The sequence below is a fragment of the Littorina saxatilis genome, unplaced genomic scaffold (assembly GCF_037325665.1).
Source record: "Littorina saxatilis isolate snail1 unplaced genomic scaffold, US_GU_Lsax_2.0 scaffold_512, whole genome shotgun sequence".
Lineage (NCBI taxonomy): Eukaryota > Metazoa > Mollusca > Gastropoda > Littorinimorpha > Littorinidae > Littorina > Littorina saxatilis.
Genome location: NW_027127357.1, coordinates 42,501 through 64,872, shown reverse-complemented (window position 1 = coordinate 64,872; position 22,372 = coordinate 42,501). Strand labels below are relative to the sequence as shown.

The 22,372-nt window shown below is 45.6% G+C and overlaps 2 protein-coding genes across 2 annotated transcripts in view; both read right to left on the bottom strand.

Moving 5' to 3' along the window:
• The window catches only part of LOC138955801 (maltase-glucoamylase-like), a 55,064-nt gene that overhangs the window by 14,637 nt on the left and 18,055 nt on the right, over nucleotides 1-22,372 (bottom strand). Inside the window, exons 19-32 of the mRNA XM_070327331.1 lie at nucleotides 22,208-22,332; nucleotides 9,887-9,987; nucleotides 9,152-9,201; nucleotides 8,214-8,381; nucleotides 7,512-7,759; nucleotides 6,954-7,095; nucleotides 6,203-6,357; nucleotides 5,456-5,624; nucleotides 4,853-4,952; nucleotides 4,020-4,132; nucleotides 3,488-3,613; nucleotides 2,862-2,993; nucleotides 1,173-1,310; nucleotides 499-615 (exon numbers count right to left, since the gene is read on the bottom strand). Coding sequence (XP_070183432.1) covers nucleotides 499-615; nucleotides 1,173-1,310; nucleotides 2,862-2,993; nucleotides 3,488-3,613; nucleotides 4,020-4,132; nucleotides 4,853-4,952; nucleotides 5,456-5,624; nucleotides 6,203-6,357; nucleotides 6,954-7,095; nucleotides 7,512-7,759; nucleotides 8,214-8,381; nucleotides 9,152-9,201; nucleotides 9,887-9,987; nucleotides 22,208-22,332 — 1,884 coding nt within the window. The remainder of the gene's footprint in view (nucleotides 1-498; nucleotides 616-1,172; nucleotides 1,311-2,861; nucleotides 2,994-3,487; nucleotides 3,614-4,019; nucleotides 4,133-4,852; nucleotides 4,953-5,455; nucleotides 5,625-6,202; nucleotides 6,358-6,953; nucleotides 7,096-7,511; nucleotides 7,760-8,213; nucleotides 8,382-9,151; nucleotides 9,202-9,886; nucleotides 9,988-22,207; nucleotides 22,333-22,372) is intronic.
• Nucleotides 12,541-15,193, bottom strand: LOC138955802 (uncharacterized). Its single transcript, XM_070327332.1, has one exon. It carries the CDS (start codon nucleotides 14,709-14,711, stop codon nucleotides 13,299-13,301), a length of 1,413 nt encoding a protein of 470 aa, XP_070183433.1. The 5' UTR covers nucleotides 14,712-15,193; the 3' UTR covers nucleotides 12,541-13,298.

Here is a 22,372-nt window from a genome sequence, read left to right as displayed (position 1 = left end):
TGATTAAGGTGGAAGGAAAGCAAATGTCCATTATTTCCATCTTTGTGTATACAAAGCTTCGAGAACGCGTTTCTGCAAATTGCCTAAAAAATCTACTCGCCGTCATCTTGTGAAAACAAGGTCTATCTATTGCATATATATATATATGCTGTTTGTGTTCGCAGTTCTGTGCAACTGTGTGAGTATCCAGGGGCATTATTCTCCACTATCTGCATGATTCTGCGTGGAAGCACCCTGCAAACGTGCGTACTTACACATATCATATGCGTTTCTCAAAGCCGTCTTGAATTGAACCAAATTGGAAATCCATTAGCATCATCATTATAATCATCTTCATCTCATTAATCATCCAAAATTATCATTTGTCTTAACACCTGAGTCGACTTTGCGAAGCCTTTGTAAAGAATTCATCCCGAACAATTTAGTGTTAAAGCTTTAAGTTGTGCAGCGAGCTTCGTGGAGTAGCCTTGCTCAAGTAATGACAGGCTTAAAACTCACAATCCACAGTCCGTCGATAGCGAGTCTCTCGTGGTGTTTAACAATCAGCTCCTTCCACGCCTGACGCGTCACGTTCTTGAAGAAGTCCGGGAAGGCAACTTTGCCTTGAGGCCACACCTGTATGTGCACATTTTGAAAGCTCAATAACATTGTGATTGAGTAACAAAATAATGTAAACCCCATACAAACACCACAGATACGGTTATTCATTGAAGCGTTAAATCATCGACAAAACCGAAAAAAACCGGTGTGTGCATTTTTTTCAGAACATATTGAGTAATGCACAAATCAAAAGTCAAGAAAGGTTAGTTATATGAACATTATCGGAACACAGACAAAACGGAACAGTCACTGGTAGTGAACGGAAATAAACTACGAATAATGAGAAAATCTAGTCTATACGTTTCGGATTTTTTCCTATTACGGAAAGGTAGCCGTCTATCTTTTTTTTTGACATCCTAATATTGCGGAATATTGGCAACCTATCTGTTTCGGGTTTCTTATCATTGTCACTCAGACACTACAAAGATAGGATAGAACTTGTGTGGGGGTCGTTGTGTGAGCGAAGGAAGTGAAGACGTGAGGGAGAAGGTGGTGGGTGGAAAGAGGAGGGGAAAAGTAGTCATACAATCAATTATACATTTTAAAATCCCACCCAAAAAACATGTCCTTACGTATCCAAGCATAGCTCCGCTGCTGTCTCTGCTGTCTGCAGGACTTGTGACGTCACTGGACCAACTGACGAAACCGTTGACGCTTTTAATCTTCTCGTAAGGTTCGTAGCCACTGACGTTGCTAATCAGAGCTGGGTCCTGCGAATGCAACTTCAACATTTGAAAAATGTAGCTGGCATAGTCTGAAGGAATGCAATCCGAAGTGAAAGTTTGTACAAATAATAATGATAATATTGAGGATATTTATTTGGCGCAAATCCTAAAATAGTTAGAAGCGCCTCACAAAAACATATATAAATAAATTATTCTGCACACAATTCCAAATCAAAACATTATACACATCGAATTATACTTACACAAAAAAAAACATAGACGCTCTTGTTTATTAAACTTGTACGATTAATGCCATTTTTTTTTTCTAAATCATTCATTCTTTGTCCTTCTTTGCATTCAGCACTTGGCTTACACGTTGTGTGACTATATTACTTATGGTTATGATCCTTCGTTTGTCTGCTCACCCGTTCTCATTTAATGTCTGTCAATTGTTCGGAAATTGCGTCCGGTCAAGGACCTTCCTTCCTATGTAAACACTTGTGTAAATCGTCACATATGAAACAACACTTTTACATGGGGGTAGGAGCACAAAGAAACCGGCACGGTTGGCCTAGTGGTAAGGCGTCCGCCCCGTGATCGGGAGGTCGTGGGTTCAAACACCTAAGACTTTAAAATTGGCAATCTAGTGGCTGCTCCGCCTGGCGTCTGGCATTATGGGGTTAGTGCTAGGACTGGTTGGTCCGGTGTCAGAATAATGTGACTGGGTGAGACATGAAGCCTGTGCTGCGACTTCTCTCTTGTGTGTGGCGCACGTTATATGTCAAAGCAGCACCGCCCTGATATGGCCCTTCGTGGTCGGCTGGGCGTTAAGCAAACAAACAAACAAAGCACAAAGCTTCCTTCTACTTGGACACATACCACAATTCTACAGCCCGCCTGTCTCATGTGGACAGTGCCAAGTTTGATTGAAAAGGTGTCAGTTTTGAAACAAATTCAAACAGATAACAAAAACAAAAAGATTTTTTTTTTAAATCCCCACGTTACACAGGAAGCAACCATGGCTGTAGACTTTTGGCACGTGTCCAAATGCAAAGATGTTGTTATCCGAAGTAAAGGCCTGAATAGCTCTGTAGTGGTTTAACCTTCTTCTTCTTCTTCTTCTGCGTTCGTGGGCTGAAACTCCCACGTACACTCGTGTTTTTGCACGAGTGGAATTTTACGTGTATGACCGTTTTTACCCCCGCCATTTAGGCAGCCATACGCCGCTTTCGGAGGAAGCATGCTGGGTCGTGTTTCTATAACCCACCGAACTCTGACATGGATTACAGGATCTTTTTCGTGCGCACTTGGTCTTGTGCTTGCGTGTACACACGAAGGGGGATAAGCCACTAGCAGGTCTGCACATAAGTTGACCTGGGAGATCGGAAAAATCTCCACACTTAACCCACCAGGCGGCCAGGCCGGGATTCGAACCCTCGACCTTCCGATTAAGAGGCCGACGTCTTACCACCCCGCCACAGCGCCCGTCGGTTTAACCTTCAACGTTCACCGTTCGATTCACAAAGAGAGCTGCTGGCTTAACATCCATTCACTCGTTCAAAACGACACATCCAGACGAATGTGTGCATAACAGACCAGGATGATAATGGTATGCATTCCCCCAGCACGCAAGCTTTTCCAGTAGTCGTTAAGTCCGGCAAAGGTGACCGGGTCCACGGTGAAATCTCTCCTACCTTCCATGTGGTCAATGTCGGCGTACTGGACATCCTGGTAAAAAGAATGGACCGTTGCTCATTGAAATAACATAACTTTCAGTCAAGGGGTGTGTACGTTCACATTGATTGATTGATTGATGAAATGACTGACTGATTGGTTGATTGATTGATTTATTGGTAAAATGACTGAATGATTGATTGACTGAATGATTGATTGACTGATTGATTGATTTATTGATTTAATGACGGACTTACTGATGGAGTGACGGATAGAGTGACTGATAGATTGATAGATTCCTTCACTTACTCATTTTGTTTTTGATTTGTCATGCCTAGTCGACGACAGTCACACCAAGTAATGAATACGAGTATGTGTATGTGTATATGTGTGTGTGTGTGTGTGTGTGTGTGTGTGTGTGTGTGTGTGTGTGTGTGTGTGTGTGTGTGTGCGTGCGTGCGTGCGTGCGTGGGTGCGTGCGTGCGTGCGTGCGTGCGTGATTATGTATTGGTGTGTATATGTGTGATGCAAATACACGAACAACTTACAAGAGGAATGTTGTATTGTAGAGTCTCTCTCACAGCAGTCTGCATGTGAGCCAGCGTGTTGTAGTGGTATTCACACAACTGGAAGCCCAGGCCCCAATAAGGAGGCATCACAGGTCTGCCTATTACCTATACATCATACACTGCGCGGTTAGTGGACCCGGCTCATATTGGCGATGGCAATGATGATGATGATGATGATGATGATGATGATGATGGTGATGATGATGATGATGATGATGATGATGATGATGATGATGATGATGATGATGATGATGATGATGATGATGATGATGATGATGATGATGATGATGACGATGATGATGATGAGGATGACGACGATGATGATGATGATGATGATGATGATGATGATGATGAGATGGAGGAGGAGGAGAGTAGAGCGAATTGAAGCAGCAGAACCAAGAACCATCATTATGCCACCACTACCACGACCACCATCACCACACGTACGCATTCTTTCTTTCTATTTTTTCGTCTCTCTTTGCTCTCATGTTAACTATCTCTTATACCACACCTGTGTGTACTGCTGCACGACGTTCTCAGGACTGGGACCCAGGAAGACGAAGAAATCCAGAACACCGCCAATAGTCCGCCACGTCAACATGGGCAGGTCCCCCAGCACGTACTCTGTAAGATGGTAGGCTTTGTGTTTACTGAACACGCGCCATCAGTTGGACTAAAGGCGCGTACAGCTCTTTCTAAGCTAGGAGCCAATGTGAGCAAAGTACTTACTTACTGCCTTTCACGCCTGGTGGCGTGTAGGGCAGCGACCAGTGTTGTTTTCCTTTGTCGCTGTTTCTGTAACTCACTCGGTTTTACCAGTTAGAGTTGTTGGCCCAAAGCTGAACCCCCAACCTGGAGGACCAGGGTACACATTTTAGTCTGGCCTCTACCTCACGCGGATCTGTTCGGCATGGTTGGACCTACCACGGACACGAGGTCCCCGCCGACATAGCTCCGGAGGTTGTCAAGGCACACAAGCCCCCACACCACGATCAAGGTAAGTGCACCAGGTGGGGGTGAGCAAAGTACGTTCAAGTTCATTTGAGCCTTTACTCATTTATCGTGGAATCTGAAATAAGATCTGCCATCCGTTCTACATGTAGAGAACAAATGTACTTCTCGAAAATACGTGAATATTTTCATCATTCTTTAGCTTATGTGGGTGCCGTAATTCAATTAGTATTGTTTTTAATTGTGATCGATGCTGTGTACTTGCCGAATCTATTTTTTGATTTACATGTTTAATTGTTTAATGTGCAGTGTATTAAGAAAAAGTGTCCTGAAACTCCTGTTTATATTGAATAGCTTTATATAAGAACGTTTTGATATAATTCTCATATTCACCTTGTGCGTTGCTGTTGAACATGAAGACACCATGAGTGTTACCTGAATCGTCCTCCACACAGGTGTAAAACGCATGTGCACCGTAAAGGTTGTAGACGAGCTGTACAAATAACGGACAAATAGTGCTGTATTTGTGTGGTTGTTGCCTTTGTAGCTAATAGCTAATAATGGCACCATAAAGAATATGGGAGAATATATTATATATAGCATGACGAAATAATATTTATTCCGTTCTGCGTGTCAAATCTGAAATGTTCTAGACGAATTCCGGAAAAAATTCGGTCGGGTTTGTACGAGTTGTGAAATAGTTGCTTTTCTTGGAGTATAATACGGCAAACAAACCCACGCGACATTATAGACCAATCACTAGCGAGCGGCGTGTCTCCACACGTAATCGCCAAACCATGCAGAGCTACGCCGATCTGCGGCTAATGCTTGGCCTATAATGTCACGTGGGTTTCTTTGCCCCAATAATAATTCCAAGGGTGAGCAACTTTTCCACAGCCTACACAACAAACTTGATAGAGTTATTGTAGAACATCGTCTGTTGGAAAAGAACGGAATAAAGATAGAAATTGAGGTGAGAAAAGAAATATTTCCTACATCGGTAGGTGGCTGATCCCTGGCGAAGGCGGCCCAGCTTTTACCGGACTGATGACGAAAGCTGTCATGGACGTTCTCGCCTAGGCCGTACACGTTGCGTGATGGTAGCTTGGTAGCTAGCTGTAGAAACTGGTCCGACAGAACCAGACCACCTACTCCTGTGTCAAATCTGCAAATCATAATGTGCTGTCATCGATGTACGGTTTTGTATATGTACAGTATTGCATAATCAACACAGAGGACAGCGCACCATCTTCCTCCCCGTACTACCCCCACCTCCACCACAACCCCCGTTCCATCCTCCCACCCCCATCTCCACTCCCGTTCGCCGTAGTATTGTACAATTTAATGAAAATACTTAGCACAAAATAGCTTCTCCTGAAAGAAACACACTCTTTTTCTTTAGAGCAAAACCTTATTAACCAGAAAAGTTTATCAGCCAAAATAGGTTACATCGATTTCTGTTGATGGCACAATCTTTCCCATGTAAACGATTGGACTCACCATCTCAGATCTTGCCTCATTTGTTTGTACATGGGAAAAGAACATCCATCCACCTGATTATAAACAAAGCAACAGTCTCACTACTTTCCGTGCTGAGTATTTTTTTTTATGTTTGTAATAAACAAAATCTGTCAATCTGTCTGTCTGTCCGTTCGTCCGTCTGTCTGTCTGTCTGTCTGTCTGTCTGTCTATCTATCTATCTATACATCTATCTACCAATCTACCTATCAGATTCACACTCACATCGCGGTGCCCGTGGATTTTCTGATGATCTGGAAAGCGAGTCTGCTCTCATCTGTGAAGTGGAAGACGTACTGGGGGTTGTTGGCTGGACCCTGGGGCAGGTTGAGGGGCACCGGGACCCTGTACCGTGCTGGGTTGGCTGCAGCATCATCGAACTGTACACAAACGCATTCTGTGATTAAAATAAGAACCCGGGAAAACAGGTAAGGCGGTAGGTCATTAGATTAGTTTTGACTGTTTTCTGTCACCACTAATTATTGAGAAGAGAGAGATATCGCGGAAAGTATCAGAAAGTGACAAGATTGAATAATGTAAGGCAGTAGGTCATTAGATTAGCTTTGACTGTTTTCTGTCACCACTAATTATTGAGAAGGGAGAGATATCGCGGAAAGTATCAGAAAGTGACAAGATTGAATAATGCAAGGCAAAAGCTCGAGGAGAGGAATGGGTATGCAGGGAGGGGCTTCCAAAATGAGGCAGGGGTACAATGGCTGTCCCCAGATGCTGGTGACATTTAGGGGTATTGTGGCTCTCTCCTGGCCACAAACGGCTTTATTCTGAATTTACACACTTCACAAACATGTTAGGCATTGATAAGACAGTCGGTTATCTGATTTTAAAACACCGACATAATATTAACTAAAATTATCAACAATTAACAACAGCCAAAAATGAAAGTTGCACACAAATCACCCAATGAGATGAAAATGTGAACTGCAACTTGCACGTGATTCGTACATATTACACTAACCGTGAAGCGCAGCATATCGTTGCTGAGCACCTGGACCTCTAGTGTGGGTTTCCTGAAGTCCTTACCGAAGGGACCTTGACCGTATCTTGTGATGCCCACACGGAAACCGTTGGCCGTGTTCTCTCGGCTTTCCAGCGAGTATCTGCAAATGTTTGCATTGAAGTTTCTGATTACTGTCTCTTCGCGAATTAATCATATTTTGGTATTATGGGATCATTTTTTTAGAGAAATTTAAACTGGGAATGGAATTCATGAAGTGGTATACTGTTCATATTGGTGTTCTCTGCGATCATGCAATTTTGCTCACCTGTGAATTTGAAGGGTGAAAAAACCTAAACGTGGCGTCTACTGAAAACGTGAGTGTAATATAAATCAAGGTATGTTGGTTGTCTCTATCAATACACATGCAATAGGTGTTAAATGGAGTCAATTATTTTGTGATTTTCAACATCAAAGAAATGATTTTAAAATGTACAAACAAAACCAATGGAGATGACTGATTGTCGACTCGCAGCACAGTTATTACACAATTTTACCGGATTTCCAAACCTCACTTACCTAAGTCCACCAGCCAGAGGGTAGAAGCAGAAGGGTTCTCCTTGGGGGACATGTTCATCGTACGCGCAGTGTCGGTTCTGACAGTTCTCCTGGTTGAACAAACCCTGAGGCGAGACAGCCTCCGGGTAGCAATCCACCCGGACCTGGGAAGCGACTGGAGGGTACACTATGGGAGTCACTGAACCGTCACTGCTCCACTCGACCGTGAAGTCGTCGGCCAGAGGAAGAGTCACGTGCAGAATTAAAATCTGCAAAGAGTGACGTGGGAATGCATATGCTTAAGAAACATACGCAAATTCACTCGCAACAGTAATTATGGGAAATCATTGAATGCGTGCTTTAATTACTCCATGCGGATTTATCCACTTGACAAAAGGTAGCCCAATGATGGCAACGTTGCCTGGTTCCGCAACAAACACTCAAACAAGCTTTAGCAACAAACACTCAAACAAGCTTTAGCAACAAACACTCAAACAAGCTTTAGCAACAAACACTCAAACAAGCTTTAGCAACAAACACTCAAACAAGCTTTAGCAACAAACACTCAAACAAGCTTTAGCAGCAAACACTCAAACAAGCTTTAGCAACAAACAGACAAAGAAACCTGACCGATTTGCAATACGAAATTGAGTTACTCCAATGAAACATACCTGCAAAATCAATCAAGGAGCCGTGTACACAAAATATTCTTCTTCGTCTTACCTCAGTGTCCTCGGTAAAGTCGTATTTGAAGCTGGTGATCTGCCTGCCTTGTGACGTAATGCTGACGTCATCTACCTCCACCACCCCGTGTATCTCGATGTTTTCAACGTGAAGAGTGTTGATTTCGGGAACACCATGATTGTGTTTCACTTTCATTGTCAGCAATCCCTGGGTAGAAACAATACAAGTGCTAACTGGCTGATGACTGCTCTGCGTCAGTATATCTGTGAAAGAATTTGGGGAAAAGCGGGCACAAGTCGTACAACATGTTTTAAGCATTTGATTTTTTTCCCCCGATATTTTTGGATTTTTTTTTAATATATATTTGTTTTATACAATTTGAGCTTTTGGGGATCTGCAGCGTCACGTCCGTGTACATACCATATGTTTTCGTTTTTTCTCTCTCGAAATTACACAAACTAAGCAGGGTAATTTGCTTATCGCACTGTAGCACTTTGTGCACAGTCTCTTGAAATTCCGTACCCTTCTGAATTGAATTTCCACAAACCTGGGTTCTAGGCCCGGATGACTTCAGAAGCTTGACTTTTCCACAGTAAAATAAATAGAATGAATCTATTTTGTGCAATGTACTCGACACCCTTTGTTTTCAATGCATTAAAAAGTTATTTTGTCAAAACAAATTCTAATAGGCCCTATATCCCTGTTCTTATGCGCAGTTCCACTAAAATCTTATACGTGGCATATGTTAGAGAAACTCACACACACACAAGTTGCCATTCAACGACGATTGAGTCACGTGTAAGTTGGATCATCTTATGTCTTTCACTCTTCCTTCCTGCATTATTGTTTGTCTTGCTATCCATCTCAACCCCTGTATTTTGTTCTCTCCGACGTGTTTGCAGAACTCAGTACATGATTTTTCACTCTGAACTCCCAACACAGTTCCTTGTGTAAAGAGTGTTATACGGAGTGCTTACCCTGTGTGCCGTGAATGCTGCATAGAAGTAGTTTCCTTTTTCAAAAGTATCTGAAAATAAACAAAACAAGAAATTCCTTCGAGGTAGGAAAAACACCCCCGTTGGTCAAAAGGAAATAACCATTCTCACTGCACCCATTCTCACTGCCACCAACTGAGAAGGTTATTTCCCTTTGACCATGAATATGTTTCTGTATAAGTCCTTGTAGAATCTTAATCCACCAATAACTCCCTAACCGTGTGTTTGACTGGTCCCAAGTTTTGTAAGGACCGTCTCGGGAATGTATAGAACCTGTTCACCAAGTTTGGTGACGATCGGTCCGTTCATTCTTGAGATCTATATGCGAACACAAACACACAAACACCCAAACACACAAACACACAAACACATCGAGCGAAACCTATACACACCCCTATACCGGGGGTGTAATTAAACATTCACACAGAGCAAAGTAAGTTTTAACAAATGCTTTTGATATACCCCATGTAAATACGCACCTTGTTTACGGCACCCAGAGGAAACCAACACTGTACAACCACGAGCAGAAAACTATTTTCTGAACAGAGCGTATCATACGATACACCTTTTTATAGGTACATGTATACCTCAAAGGCTGCACTGCATCATTCCAACCTGTAAATTAATGTACGTCTACCGACTCTGACTGTCGTTTATTTTTTCCCACTGCAGTTCCATTAATTGTTAACAATATCGAATGCATCGACTTGCGGTTACCTTGGGAGGTACCGTCGTCCCAGAAGAGAGTGCCGTTTGCTTTTCCTCCATTCGTTTCTTGGTCGCTCAGCATTACCTTCAGTGAGAAAGGATTCCGTCGACTGCAAATGAAAGGTTGTTTTTTTGACACACAATATCGATAGCTTTAAATAATGAACCCGGCTTCATTTTATTTTTAATCAGCGATGAACAGGCAGTTCTGTGTTCGTTTGCAAACGCTTAAGCCGTATCTTTGAAAAAAGGTTTTCAATAAGCAACACGTCCCTTGTCACAAAAACTTTCAACCACCACTCACACATTTTGTGAATGAACTGTTATTCTACGTTTGTCTTTACGGCAGACTTGTGTACAAAAAAAGGTGCTGTTCCTTTCTTTCTCTATTATCTGTGCGTGTGTGTGTGTGTGTGTGTGTATGTGTGTGTGTGTGTGTGTGCGTGCGTGCATGCGGGCGTGCGTGCGTGCGTACGTGTGTGTGTGTGTTTTGTGTGTGTGTGTGTCTTTAGGTCTGTCTCAGTGTCTGCCCGTCTGTCTGTCTATGTGTATGTGTGTTACTGTCTGTCTGTCTGTTTGTATGTATACTGCAGTATCTCTGACTGACTGACTGTCTCTCCGACTGGCTGGCTGCCTGTCTGTCTGCCTTCCTGCTTACCTGTCTGCCTGTCTGTCTGCCTGTCTGCCTGCCTGTCTGCCTGCCTGCTCGCCTGCCTGTCTACCTGCCTAATTGCATACCTGCCTTCCTGTCTTGCCTGCCTGCTTGCCTGCCTGTCTGTCTGCCTGTCTCTCTCTCTCCATATACCTGCCGTTATACGTGTCACGATCGGGTGACAGAGACCAAGAAAGTGTCACTCAGTGGAGTGCCTGTTCTTGGTCGATTATGATAGAAAGCGCCTGTGCGTGATATTGGGCTACAGCAGAGTTTGCTGACAGTGCTCAACGAGCACGGATGTTTTGTAGCGCACGAGTTTCACAGTGGGGGTTTCTGCTGTCATAGGGCTGACGGTTTTTCGCTGACAGCGCGCACGGGATTTTCACGGATTGAGTTTCTCGTGTCTTTTTTCTGCTTGGGAGGCAGAATTGTGTATAGCTGGACTGGTTTTGTGACAAGGTCAGTCACGTGTTATTGGCTAGGTTGTCTGACAGAGACACAAGGACGGCGCACTTGACACCCAGCGGCAGAAGGGGAAGGATCTAATACACAGTTTCTAGAGTATGATGGTTTTTCACCGAATATTGTATTCGGCACTCTAGGGGAGCTTCCACCAGTTATTACTTTCTCACTGCACCTGTTTTGCTGAGGACAAGTCGTCAACATTCCTTCGTCGGCGATGGCTTTCGCATAAGGATTCGACAAGGGGTTCTGGAGGTTTTCGGTCACTGTTGACGAACAGAGGCTGTTCCAGGGAGGAAGCGGATTTTGCTTCCATGAGAGTACAATCATAGGCTTTTGAGGTAATAAATCATTATTTAATGCTGTTGATGAGTCTGTGTTTGTGGAATGAAATACTCTCTGTTGTTCTTTCCAGGTTAGCGCATAATTTACTCTCTGTGACGCTAAAATACTAATCTGTATATGGTTTTTGCAGATAGGGAGAGAAGGACGGAAAATGACTGTTTTGTTGTTGTAAAAAGTCCGTTTTGTGCAGGCCCACATGCTCGATGAGGTATTTAAAGATGACATGTTTAAAGGTGGTGGGTGAGGGGTAGCAGACATGTTTAGTGCACCGATGCTTTCTGTTTGCAGCCTTCGTTTCGTTTCGTGTTCCTGTAACTGCTGCACGGCTGCCTTTGGCGGGACACTGCTAGCTGCAGACGTTGGAGCTGGGACCTGAGGAAGCTACGCTAACGTATAACCGGCTAACCAGCAGACCGGCTAACCAGCGGACCGGCTAACCAGCCAACCGGCTAACCAGCAACCCGGCTAACCAGCATACCGGCTAACCAGCATACAGAAAGAAAGCTAAGTGCACCGTGTCTTACGCACCCCGTTGACCACCGTTGTCTTTTCTTATCTGTGATTTCATTGGAGTAGTGACAACGTGGGGTGTGTGACCCCTGCATGAACTAGAGCTTTTGAACAGAACATTCTCATTTGACTGTATTTACACGGGATCAGCGTGTTACTATAATTTTCTATATACTACTGGCATTTTGTCAGTGATCACGGGTTTTTTACGTGTTGAGAACGTAAAAGGAACATATTTTGAGTGAAGGCTCGAGGGAGGTGGCGAGTTTATACATAAACAGGCGTCTGAAACTTATACTTTTGTTGACTCTATTTAATTGTATGACTGCGAGAGTGGATCGTGGTGTGGTTAGTTAATTAGTAGTAATTAACCGGTTCATAATCACCTTAAGTGATATATTGAAACGTGACACATGGGGGCCAAGCCGGGATTTACTCAGTTAATTTCCAACTGATAAAGACCCACCAATTAAGGATAACTAAGAGCCAAGGACTACTTCTCTCAGGACATGCAGACCAAAATTCAGGCCTCTGATCTCAGAGGCCATTGCTTTGTTCAATTGTATGACTTCCTACTGCCAAAATAGTTTGTATTTTGTTGTTTTTGTCCATAATTCTGTTAAAGAAGATATAGAGTGAACATAAAAATGCTATTTTATGGGTTTTGAGATAAAAAAAATTTTGCTGAGAGTTTAGAACAAGAAGAGGTAAGACTACTTGGCCCTTTTTATGTGTTGTTATTATTATCTAAAAGGATAGTAAGTACTGTGTGTTTGTTTTGATTAATCCCATTGCTTCTAGAGTGAGTTAAGTTTTTGCAGAAATTGTGAGGTAGCATGAGCATTACCAGAGCGGAGAGTCTCTCTCAATCAAAATAAAACAATAATTATTAGTCTTAAAATCAATCAATTAATAATTTTAGCTTGCAACACTAACAGTTTGTTTTAAAATCATCATTCAAGTAAAGGACTTAAAGAAATAAATGAAACACCAATGGATATCATAAGTAAGAAAATGAAAAAGAGAGAAAGAAATATGGGGGGAGGGGGGGGGGGGGGTTGAGCAGTAAAAAGGCTACAATTCAAGAGACGCAAAAATGTTATGAACATCAATATAATTGTAGAGTTCATTAACTTATAAATGTGTCCTCTGAAAAGCAATACAATGTTAATTTTAGTTGTAATTGTGAAAGATATGTTGACAAATACATGAAAGAATATTCAAATAATTTGCATCAACTTTAGTGAAAATACTTTGAAAGCCTGCACTATTTTACACACGCAAAAAAATCAAGATACACTGGCCGGGACTTGAACCCAGATAACCAAGCCTTAGGCTTGGGATGTTACCTTACATTACCAGCATGGGGGATTTTTGTGTGTTTTTCTTTCCTTTTTTAGTGGGAGGGGGGCGGGGTCAAAAAAGCTTAGGCCTACCCTTTCGCTGGGATCAGATCATTCTAGCTCTTTTCACTGAAGTCTGGAGGAGAACTGCATCCTTCTCGTGGTCTCGTTCCAGATTCTGAAGTCCATGAAGCAGCACATTGGAGAGATGCCTGAAGAGCCTATCGCAAGTAATGTCTATGTCATTGAAACTGGCCAATGTGCACAAGATGCCAGTAAGTCTCTTGCGGCAGCATGCCCGATGACGAGCCTTTTTCACAAAAGAAAGTCCAATCCTCACAAGCTCAAATGTGCAGGCATGTGGTGTCTTCAACTTGCCTCTAGACACTTGGTGGATGAAATCCTTGGCCTCACTGGTGACAAAGGGCTCTTCGTCCGTGAACCCAAGCTCCTCTTCACACTTGCTTTCCAGCCAGCCTGCAACATAAGCTGCACTGCTCTCCTCACTTGCTGTCAGTGTCACGTCTGCTGTACAGATCTCCATGGAGGCTGCATCCTCAAAGTCAACACTAATACCTAGGCAGGTGTGCTCTTTTGGCGCAGACTCAACCTCGATAGACTCCAGGAAAGAAGCTGCATGTTTGGCGAGTCGTTTTTGGCTGGCAGAAAATACATCTCTAGATGTCATGAAGCAGTTTGCCCCGGTTGTCTGTCGATAGACTCCAAATTCACCTTCGAGTCTGTCACTTTGAATTTCTCTCAAAACAACATAGTCAAATCCGGCAGTAGTAAGCAGATACTGGCAAACAGCTTTCAGACCTTCCATGGTTTGAACCAAAGCCTTCCTGGTGTCATGAGTAAGGCATTTTATCCGTGATGCTCCCTGCCCTGACTCTGCCTGCTTGAAAATCATCAAGAAAGTATCCAGGGAAGTTGAAGCTTTTTCTTGGACAGCACGATGTGGGTCATTCAGACGCTGATCTTGTCCTTTTCCAGATACATTGACAGTTTTCCACCAGTTGAGGACTGTTTCAATGAAGCTAGCCGTCTGACTGCATCCTCTCAACCTCAGTGCGGCAACCACTTTGTCATTGAAAACTCTCAAAACATGTTTCACATTTTGAAGTTGAAGCTTTGAAGGACAAACAGCAGAGTGAGTGAGTGGGCTTGTCTTGAGGATGTTGTCTCTCTCTTCTTTGTACAGCTGCACAACGTCTTCAAAAGATGCAGTTGCATCATCACCAAGCGTTATTTGTTTGGTCTTTTCAGTAATCCAATTGTTGCGAACGCACTTGAGGAGATGAATTGTATCAAATAAGAGGAACCAGGTACGCTCTTCACTCAGTGGATGCTTGGCTATGGCAGTTGTCTCTGATTGTCTGTCGAACAGTTTGCAAAAGTGTTGATTGACCTTGTGGTTGTCTGTTATGGACCCTAAAACATGACCACCTGCTTTCTCTACACGACCTGCTGCCTCCATCACAACGCCATACTGGTAGTCCGCTGTCAGCCTGTGCATTTACAGATCAGGAACAGTGTACCGTATCCAAAGAATCAAAAACAGCAAATCACTTTGTAAAACTTTGAAGACAATCACAATGGATGACTGTTGTCAGGCGATTTAGAACAATACATCACATCCAAGCACTGGAAACTGATACAAAAAATTCACACTGTCGATACTTGAAGACGTAATCCAAGACTTCCTTCACTGAATATGAAGTAACTACAGTATCCGAGGCAATAGAAACTGCGATTCACTTTTGTAAACACATCAATTGAACACGTTGGTTGCCATTTTGAATGAAAACAGGAAGGAACAGTGTACGTATCCGGTTTTGTGCGTGCGTTAAAGAAAATAGTGCAGGCTTTCAGCATGTTCTTATTCGTCTAAATTAGTTTATATGTGATAATTCATCATTTAATTGTCTTTAATATGGTATAAACATTATATCGAATGCATGCTGAGTGTCGGATCTTTTGAAAACAGATCGTCTCTATCAACACACAGAGAGAAGTAGCCCAACATTAAATTATTGCGCGATGCGTGTGTGCCTGACTCCAAAGCAGCAGCCCAGGGGATCAAAAATAGCACAGCTCGCAGCAGGCGCAAATTCAGTATAGCCTTCGAGATTGTTGGCTGGGTTTTGGCTGTGTGTGTACTGGTAGAAGGAGTACTTGCTAAGAGCAGATAATCTCGTCAGTGCTCGACTTATTTTCTGCTTAGTGCTACCCTTTTTTGTATAGTTTTGATCATATACCACACATTAAGCGATTCACATCTTGCAGGAAATGTAAATTGTAATTTGTAAGCTATTGTATGCGCTAACTGTGATTACTTCCCTTTCCTTTGTTTGTGAATCTTTGTTGTTGTACGTTCAGAGTTTTCCGTTGCAGAGAGCTGAGCGGGGTTAGCGGATTTGTTATTCGTTTTACTCAGTTTTCTCTACATTGTTGTTTCGCATTCTGTAACAGGTTACATTTCTACCGTCTTGTTTTACTTGGATTTTTCTCCATATTTTGACTTTGTTGGAATTTTGGGGGGGAAGGGTCCGAGGACTTCTGTCCTAACCAAGGCTGTGGGAGACACTCTGTTTCACCGCAAAAAGCAGCCGATAAAGTAGGCCACGGCTGTGGGAAACACTTTGTTTCACCGCAAAAAGCAGCCATAAAGTAGGCTACGCGTTTTGTTCTACACCGTTTGGATTTTTCTTCTGCATTTTCCGGTTGCTGGATTTTTGTATCCACCGCTTTCATCACCGCGTGTTCTAGCTATAGCTGCGTTAGACTTACTTTTGTGATAAAGCTTTGCTAAACTAACCATGGCTACAGGGGGATCTCCTACGAAGAGATTAACTTTTGAGACTCCTGGTAGCGAGGAACAGACAGAGCGAGACGCACGCGTTAGAGCGCGTAGTTTGCTTAAGCGCAAGGAGTTAGAACGTAAGGAAGACATAGAGCGACAGACGAGAAAAGAAGAGCTTGACAGACGAGAACGACAGGCCGAACGTGAGAGACAGGAACGACAAGACGAACGTGACAGACAAGAACGGAAAGAGAAAGATGAACGTGACAGACAAGAAAGGGAACGACAGGCCGAACGACAGGCCGAACGTGACCGACAGGATAAGAAAGACGAGCTTGAGAGACAGGAACGACAGGCCGAACGACAGGCCGAACTTGACCGACAGGATAAGAAAGACGAGCTTGACAGACAAGAACGACAGGCCGAGCGTGACAGACAGGAACGGAAAGAGAAAGAGCAGGCGGATCGCAATCTCCAGCTAGAATTAGCTAGGCTACAGGCCGAGAAGGGTACGCTTACTCAGGCTAGCGCGCCGACATTTGTTGCCGACCGTACGAGACTGCCGACGTTCGACGATGACAAGGACGAGCTCGACGACTTTTTACGCCGGTTTGAGCGCATTGCATCTGACCAGAAGTGGGAAGAGGCCACGTGGGCTAGCCGCCTTAGCACCTGCTTAAAAGGACGCGCATTGCAGCTCTACAACGCTTTGGAGGACGACGAGGCGAGAGACTATCAGGCACTAAAGAAGGCATTACTCCAGCGCTTCAACCTGACTGCGGAAGCCTACAGACGACGTCTGCGTAACAGCAAGAGACTGAGCGGCGAGCTGAGCCATCAGTTTGTGGCACGCCTTAATCTCTACCTGCGGCGCTGGGTGGAGATGGCCGAGAAGAACTGGACAGTCGACGACCTTGCCGACCTCATTGTCATGGAACAACTGATGTCCAGCCTGCGACCTGAGGTGGTGACCTTCGTGCAGGAGCACCAGCCAAAGACTACTCAGGAGGCAGCCGACTGGATCAGAGTACACGAGGACGCCCAGGCGATCTCCGGCAAATCTTCAGGCTCACGGCCGGGAAAATCGGGAAATTCAGGTTCTTCAGGACCCAAGGACGGGAAGGACGTTCAGGGACACAAAGGATCAAGTTCCAGAACTGACATCCAGTGTTATTACTGCAACAAGCGGGGCCACGTGAAGAAGGACTGCCACAAGAGACAGGCTGACCAGAAGGGCGTACACTTTGTTGGCAGTGAGGAGCTAAGGGATGTCACGAGCTCATGCACAATTCCACAACTCTGCGTTCCGTGCTCCAGGAAACATTTCCAGCCCCACTGCAACGTCTACGTTAACGGAGTGAAGGGCGAAGGTCTGCGGGACACAGGGGCAGACATGATAGTGGTTCGGGCGAGTCTAGTTCCAGCTATGGCCTACACAGGAGACAGCATCAGGGTGAGAATGGCCGAGGCATCTCACGCTTACGACTTGAACACGGCAGTGATCAAGGTCATAACACCGTTGTTCACGGGGACCATTGTGGCCGTCGTCATGGACGATCCTCCATGCGACCTGCTCATTGGAAACCGGGTTCAGTTTGTGGACGGCGTCACCAGGGAAGTTCCCGTTTATCGGTCTCCCGACGTCATTTCAGTGCTCACGCGGGCACAGGCGGAGCGAGAGGACAAACCTCTCAAACCCCTACCTGCTGCACGAGCTGCCCTGGGGAACGTGACCCCCGCGCTTCTCGCAAAGGCTCAGGCATCTGATCCGACATTAGCGACTCCTCGGGAGCACGCGAAGTCGGGGAAGGTGAAGCTGAGCGGGAAGCATGGGAGGTCAAAGTTCCTCAGGGACAAGAAGTTGCTCTACCGGGAGTTCAGCAACCAAGAAGGTACATTCAAACAGGTTGTCGTGCCTCGCGAGTTTCGCGAGGGTGTCATGGCAACGGCACACGACTCGATTCTGGGAGGTCATCTTGGCACCAAGAAGACCACGGATCGTGTCTGGCGCCACTTTTACTGGCCAGGCATCTGCACGGATGTCCGACGTTTCTGTGCGTCCTGCGATAAGTGCCAGAAGGTGGTTGCCAAAGGAAGGGTGAGGAAGGTCCCCTTGGAGAAGATGCCGCTCATCGACGAACCCTTTCGTCGGGTGGCAGTGGACATCATCGGGCCCATCTTGCCTGCGTCTGAGGACGGAAACAGATACATTTTGACCATGGTGGACTACGCTACTCGATACCCAGAGGCGATCCCTCTGAAATCGATTGAAGCCACGCGAGTAGCTGAGGCTCTGGTTACTATGTGGTCCCGGCTGGGAATTCCATCAGAGGTACTCACCGACAGAGGCACGCAGTTCACGGGAGGAGTGATGGCGGAGGCAGCACGACTGCTATCACTGGAGCAGCACTTCACCACTCCTTACCATGCTCAGTGCAACGGACTGGTGGAAAGGTTCAATGGCACCTTGAAGACCATGCTGAGGAAACTAGCTCAGGAGAAACCACGCACGTGGGACAGGTACATCCCAGCATTGCTTTTTGCATACCGCGAGGTTCCTCAGGAGAGCTTGGGCTTTTCCCCATTTGAGTTGTTGTACGGCAGACAGGTACGCGGTCCCATGGCTATCCTGCGTCAGGCTTGGACGGACGAAGAAGCTGACGAGGAGGTGCAGACGACAGCGACCTACATCGTAGAACTCAGGAACAGGATTGAAGAGACCTGCAAACTGGCTCAAGAGAACCTGGGGAGAGCAGCACAGCGTTACGCGCGAGGATTCGACCGCAAGGCACGGCCGCGCAGCTTCAAGATTGGAGAACGGGTGTTGCTACTTCTACCTGTCAAACACAACAAGCTACAACTGCAGTGGCAAGGACCTTTTGAGGTGACAGCGAAAGTGGGCCAGAACGACTACAGGATCGTCATGAACGGGAAAGCACGCCTGTACCACGCCAACCTGCTGCGCGCCTACATAGAGAGGACTGCCTACGGGGAAAAGGACAAAGTGACAGAAGCAGTTGCTGTCGTGATGGACGAGACAACGGAAGAACAGGGAGGAGGACGTGTACCAGTTTGTCCGTTGGAGGCTAGTGAGGATCACACGGACGTGCACATCTCACCTGATCTTGGGGACGACCAGCAGGCGGACCTGCAAGAGATCCTGAAGGATGCAGCACGGGTCCTTACAGACATACCACTTCAGACGCATCTAGAGGAGTTTACCTTCGACTTGCTGGAGAAACAGCCAGTGAGGACGAAGCAGTATCCCATGCCTCATGCCCAGAAGGAGGTGGTCAGGAAGGAAATCGCCGACATGACGAAGTTGGGCGTCATCGAGCCAGCGAACTCTCCCTACAGTTCACCAATTGTGCTTGTGAAGAAGAAGGATGGACGCGTCAGGTTCTGTGTCGACTACCGGAAGCTGAACAAGATTACGGCGTTTGACGCGGAACCCATGCCTGATGTGGACTACCTCTTCAGTCACTTGGCCAAGGCCAAGTATTTTTCAAAATTAGACCTCACCAAGGGATACTGGCAAATTCCAGTTGCCGAGGAAGATCGCCCAAAGACTGCATTTACCACTCCATTCGGCCAGTTCCAGTGGACAGTCATGCCTTTTGGTCTACAGAATGCAGGTGCCGTCTTCACTCGCATGATGAGGAAACTTTTGGAACCATTGAAGCGCGAGGACATCAGCAGTTTCATCGACGATGTGCTGATCGCGACAGAGACATGGACTGAACATCTCGACGCCCTGCGCGACGTGTTCGGAAGGTTGAAGGACGGAAATCTGGGAGCTAAACCGTCCAAGTGCTACTTGGGATTTCGGGAATTGTCTTTCCTGGGTCATGTTGTCGGCGAGGGATTGCTCGTTCCAGAGGACGACAAGATCCAGAAGATTCGGGAGGCGGAGCCACCGCGCACGAAGAAAGAAGTCAGGTCTTTCCTGGGCCTAGCCAGCTTCTACAGACGCTTCATCCCGCACTTTGCCGAAATCGCTCTACCACTGACCAACCTTACCAAGAAACTACAACCGACCGTTGTAGTGTGGACTGAGGAATGCAGCTCCGCATTCAACACCCTGAAGAGGCGACTCACCAGTCAGCCTATTCTCCGACTACCAGACCTGAACAAGGACTTCGTGCTGAGGACAGACGCTTCAGGGAAGGGACTTGGGGCAGTGTTGCTTCAGGAGACAGAGGGGTTTTTGCACCCTGTTTGCTTCGCCAGCCGTAAGCTGACCTCGGCCGAGGCAGCGTATGCAACGGTTGAACGCGAGTGTCTCGCCATTGTCTGGGGCATCCAGAAGTTCGAAGCGTACCTGTACGGACGACCTTTCTGTCTGGAGACGGACCATCAACCTCTGCAATATCTTCAGGTTGCAAGGTTGGCAAACGCCAGACTTATGCGCTGGGCGTTGATTCTCCAACCGTACCAATTCACGGTACGCGTCATTCCGGGCGCCAACAATGTTGGAGCTGACTTTCTCTCTCGGGCTGTAGAGGAGAACATGACTGTGAGCGAAACCGAGGTTTCGTCTTGAAGAGGGGAGGTGTGTCACGATCGGGTGACAGAGACCAAGAAAGTGTCACTCAGTGGAGTGCCTGTTCTTGGTCGATTATGATAGAAAGCGCCTGTGCGTGATATTGGGCTACAGCAGAGTTTGCTGACAGTGCTCAACGAGCACGGATGTTTTGTAGCGCACGAGTTTCACAGTGGGGGTTTCTGCTGTCATAGGGCTGACGGTTTTTCGCTGACAGCGCGCACGGGATTTTCACGGATTGAGTTTCTCGTGTCTTTTTTCTGCTTGGGAGGCAGAATTGTGTATAGCTGGACTGGTTTTGTGACAAGGTCAGTCACGTGTTATTGGCTAGGTTGTCTGACAGAGACACAAGGACGGCGCACTTGACACCCAGCGGCAGAAGGGGAAGGATCTAATACACAGTTTCTAGAGTATGATGGTTTTTCACCGAATATTGTATTCGGCACTCTAGGGGAGCTTCCACCAGTTATTACTTTCTCACTGCACCTGTTTTGCTGAGGACAAGTCGTCAACATTCCTTCGTCGGCGATGGCTTTCGCATAAGGATTCGACAAGGGGTTCTGGAGGTTTTCGGTCACTGTTGACGAACAGAGGCTGTTCCAGGGAGGAAGCGGATTTTGCTTCCATGAGAGTACAATCATAGGCTTTTGAGGTAATAAATCATTATTTAATGCTGTTGATGAGTCTGTGTTTGTGGAATGAAATACTCTCTGTTGTTCTTTCCAGGTTAGCGCATAATTTACTCTCTGTGACGCTAAAATACTAATCTGTATATGGTTTTTGCAGATAGGGAGAGAAGGACGGAAAATGACTGTTTTGTTGTTGTAAAAAGTCCGTTTTGTGCAGGCCCACATGCTCGATGAGGTATTTAAAGATGACATGTTTAAAGGTGGTGGGTGAGGGGTAGCAGACATGTTTAGTGCACCGATGCTTTCTGTTTGCAGCCTTCGTTTCGTTTCGTGTTCCTGTAACTGCTGCACGGCTGCCTTTGGCGGGACACTGCTAGCTGCAGACGTTGGAGCTGGGACCTGAGGAAGCTACGCTAACGTATAACCGGCTAACCAGCAGACCGGCTAACCAGCGGACCGGCTAACCAGCCAACCGGCTAACCAGCAACCCGGCTAACCAGCATACCGGCTAACCAGCATACAGAAAGAAAGCTAAGTGCACCGTGTCTTACGCACCCCGTTGACCACCGTTGTCTTTTCTTATCTGTGATTTCATTGGAGTAGTGACAACGTGGGGTGTGTGACCCCTGCATGAACTAGAGCTTTTGAACAGAACATTCTCATTTGACTGTATTTACACGGGATCAGCGTGTTACTATAATTTTCTATATACTACTGGCATTTTGTCAGTGATCACGGGTTTTTTACGTGTTGAGAACGTAAAAGGAACATATTTTGAGTGAAGGCTCGAGGGAGGTGGCGAGTTTATACATAAACAGGCGTCTGAAACTTATACTTTTGTTGACTCTATTTAATTGTATGACTGCGAGAGTGGATCGTGGTGTGGTTAGTTAATTAGTAGTAATTAACCGGTTCATAATCACCTTAAGTGATATATTGAAACGTGACAATACGACAGTCTGTCTTTATGTTTGTCTGCACAACTGAACACTGTGTCCCATACAAACCACGTCTCTATAACTTTGACAGCAACAAACCTGAAAGCCGTGTTGTTTGCAGGCCGCTGAAGAGGGAAAATGTGACCACCTCTCAGCAACAGCTGAGGTTTGCTGTAGTAATAGACGGGAATCGTCACAGACTTAGGTCCAATAAACACCGTGTCCTGCGACAGAGGAGATTTGTGAGAGCCACCTTAGTATTCT

Excerpts from the sequence above, each read along its gene's own strand:
- LOC138955802 (XM_070327332.1), bottom strand. The coding sequence starts at position 14,711 with ATGCACAGGCTGACAGCGGACTACCAGTATGGCGTTGTGATGGAGGCA.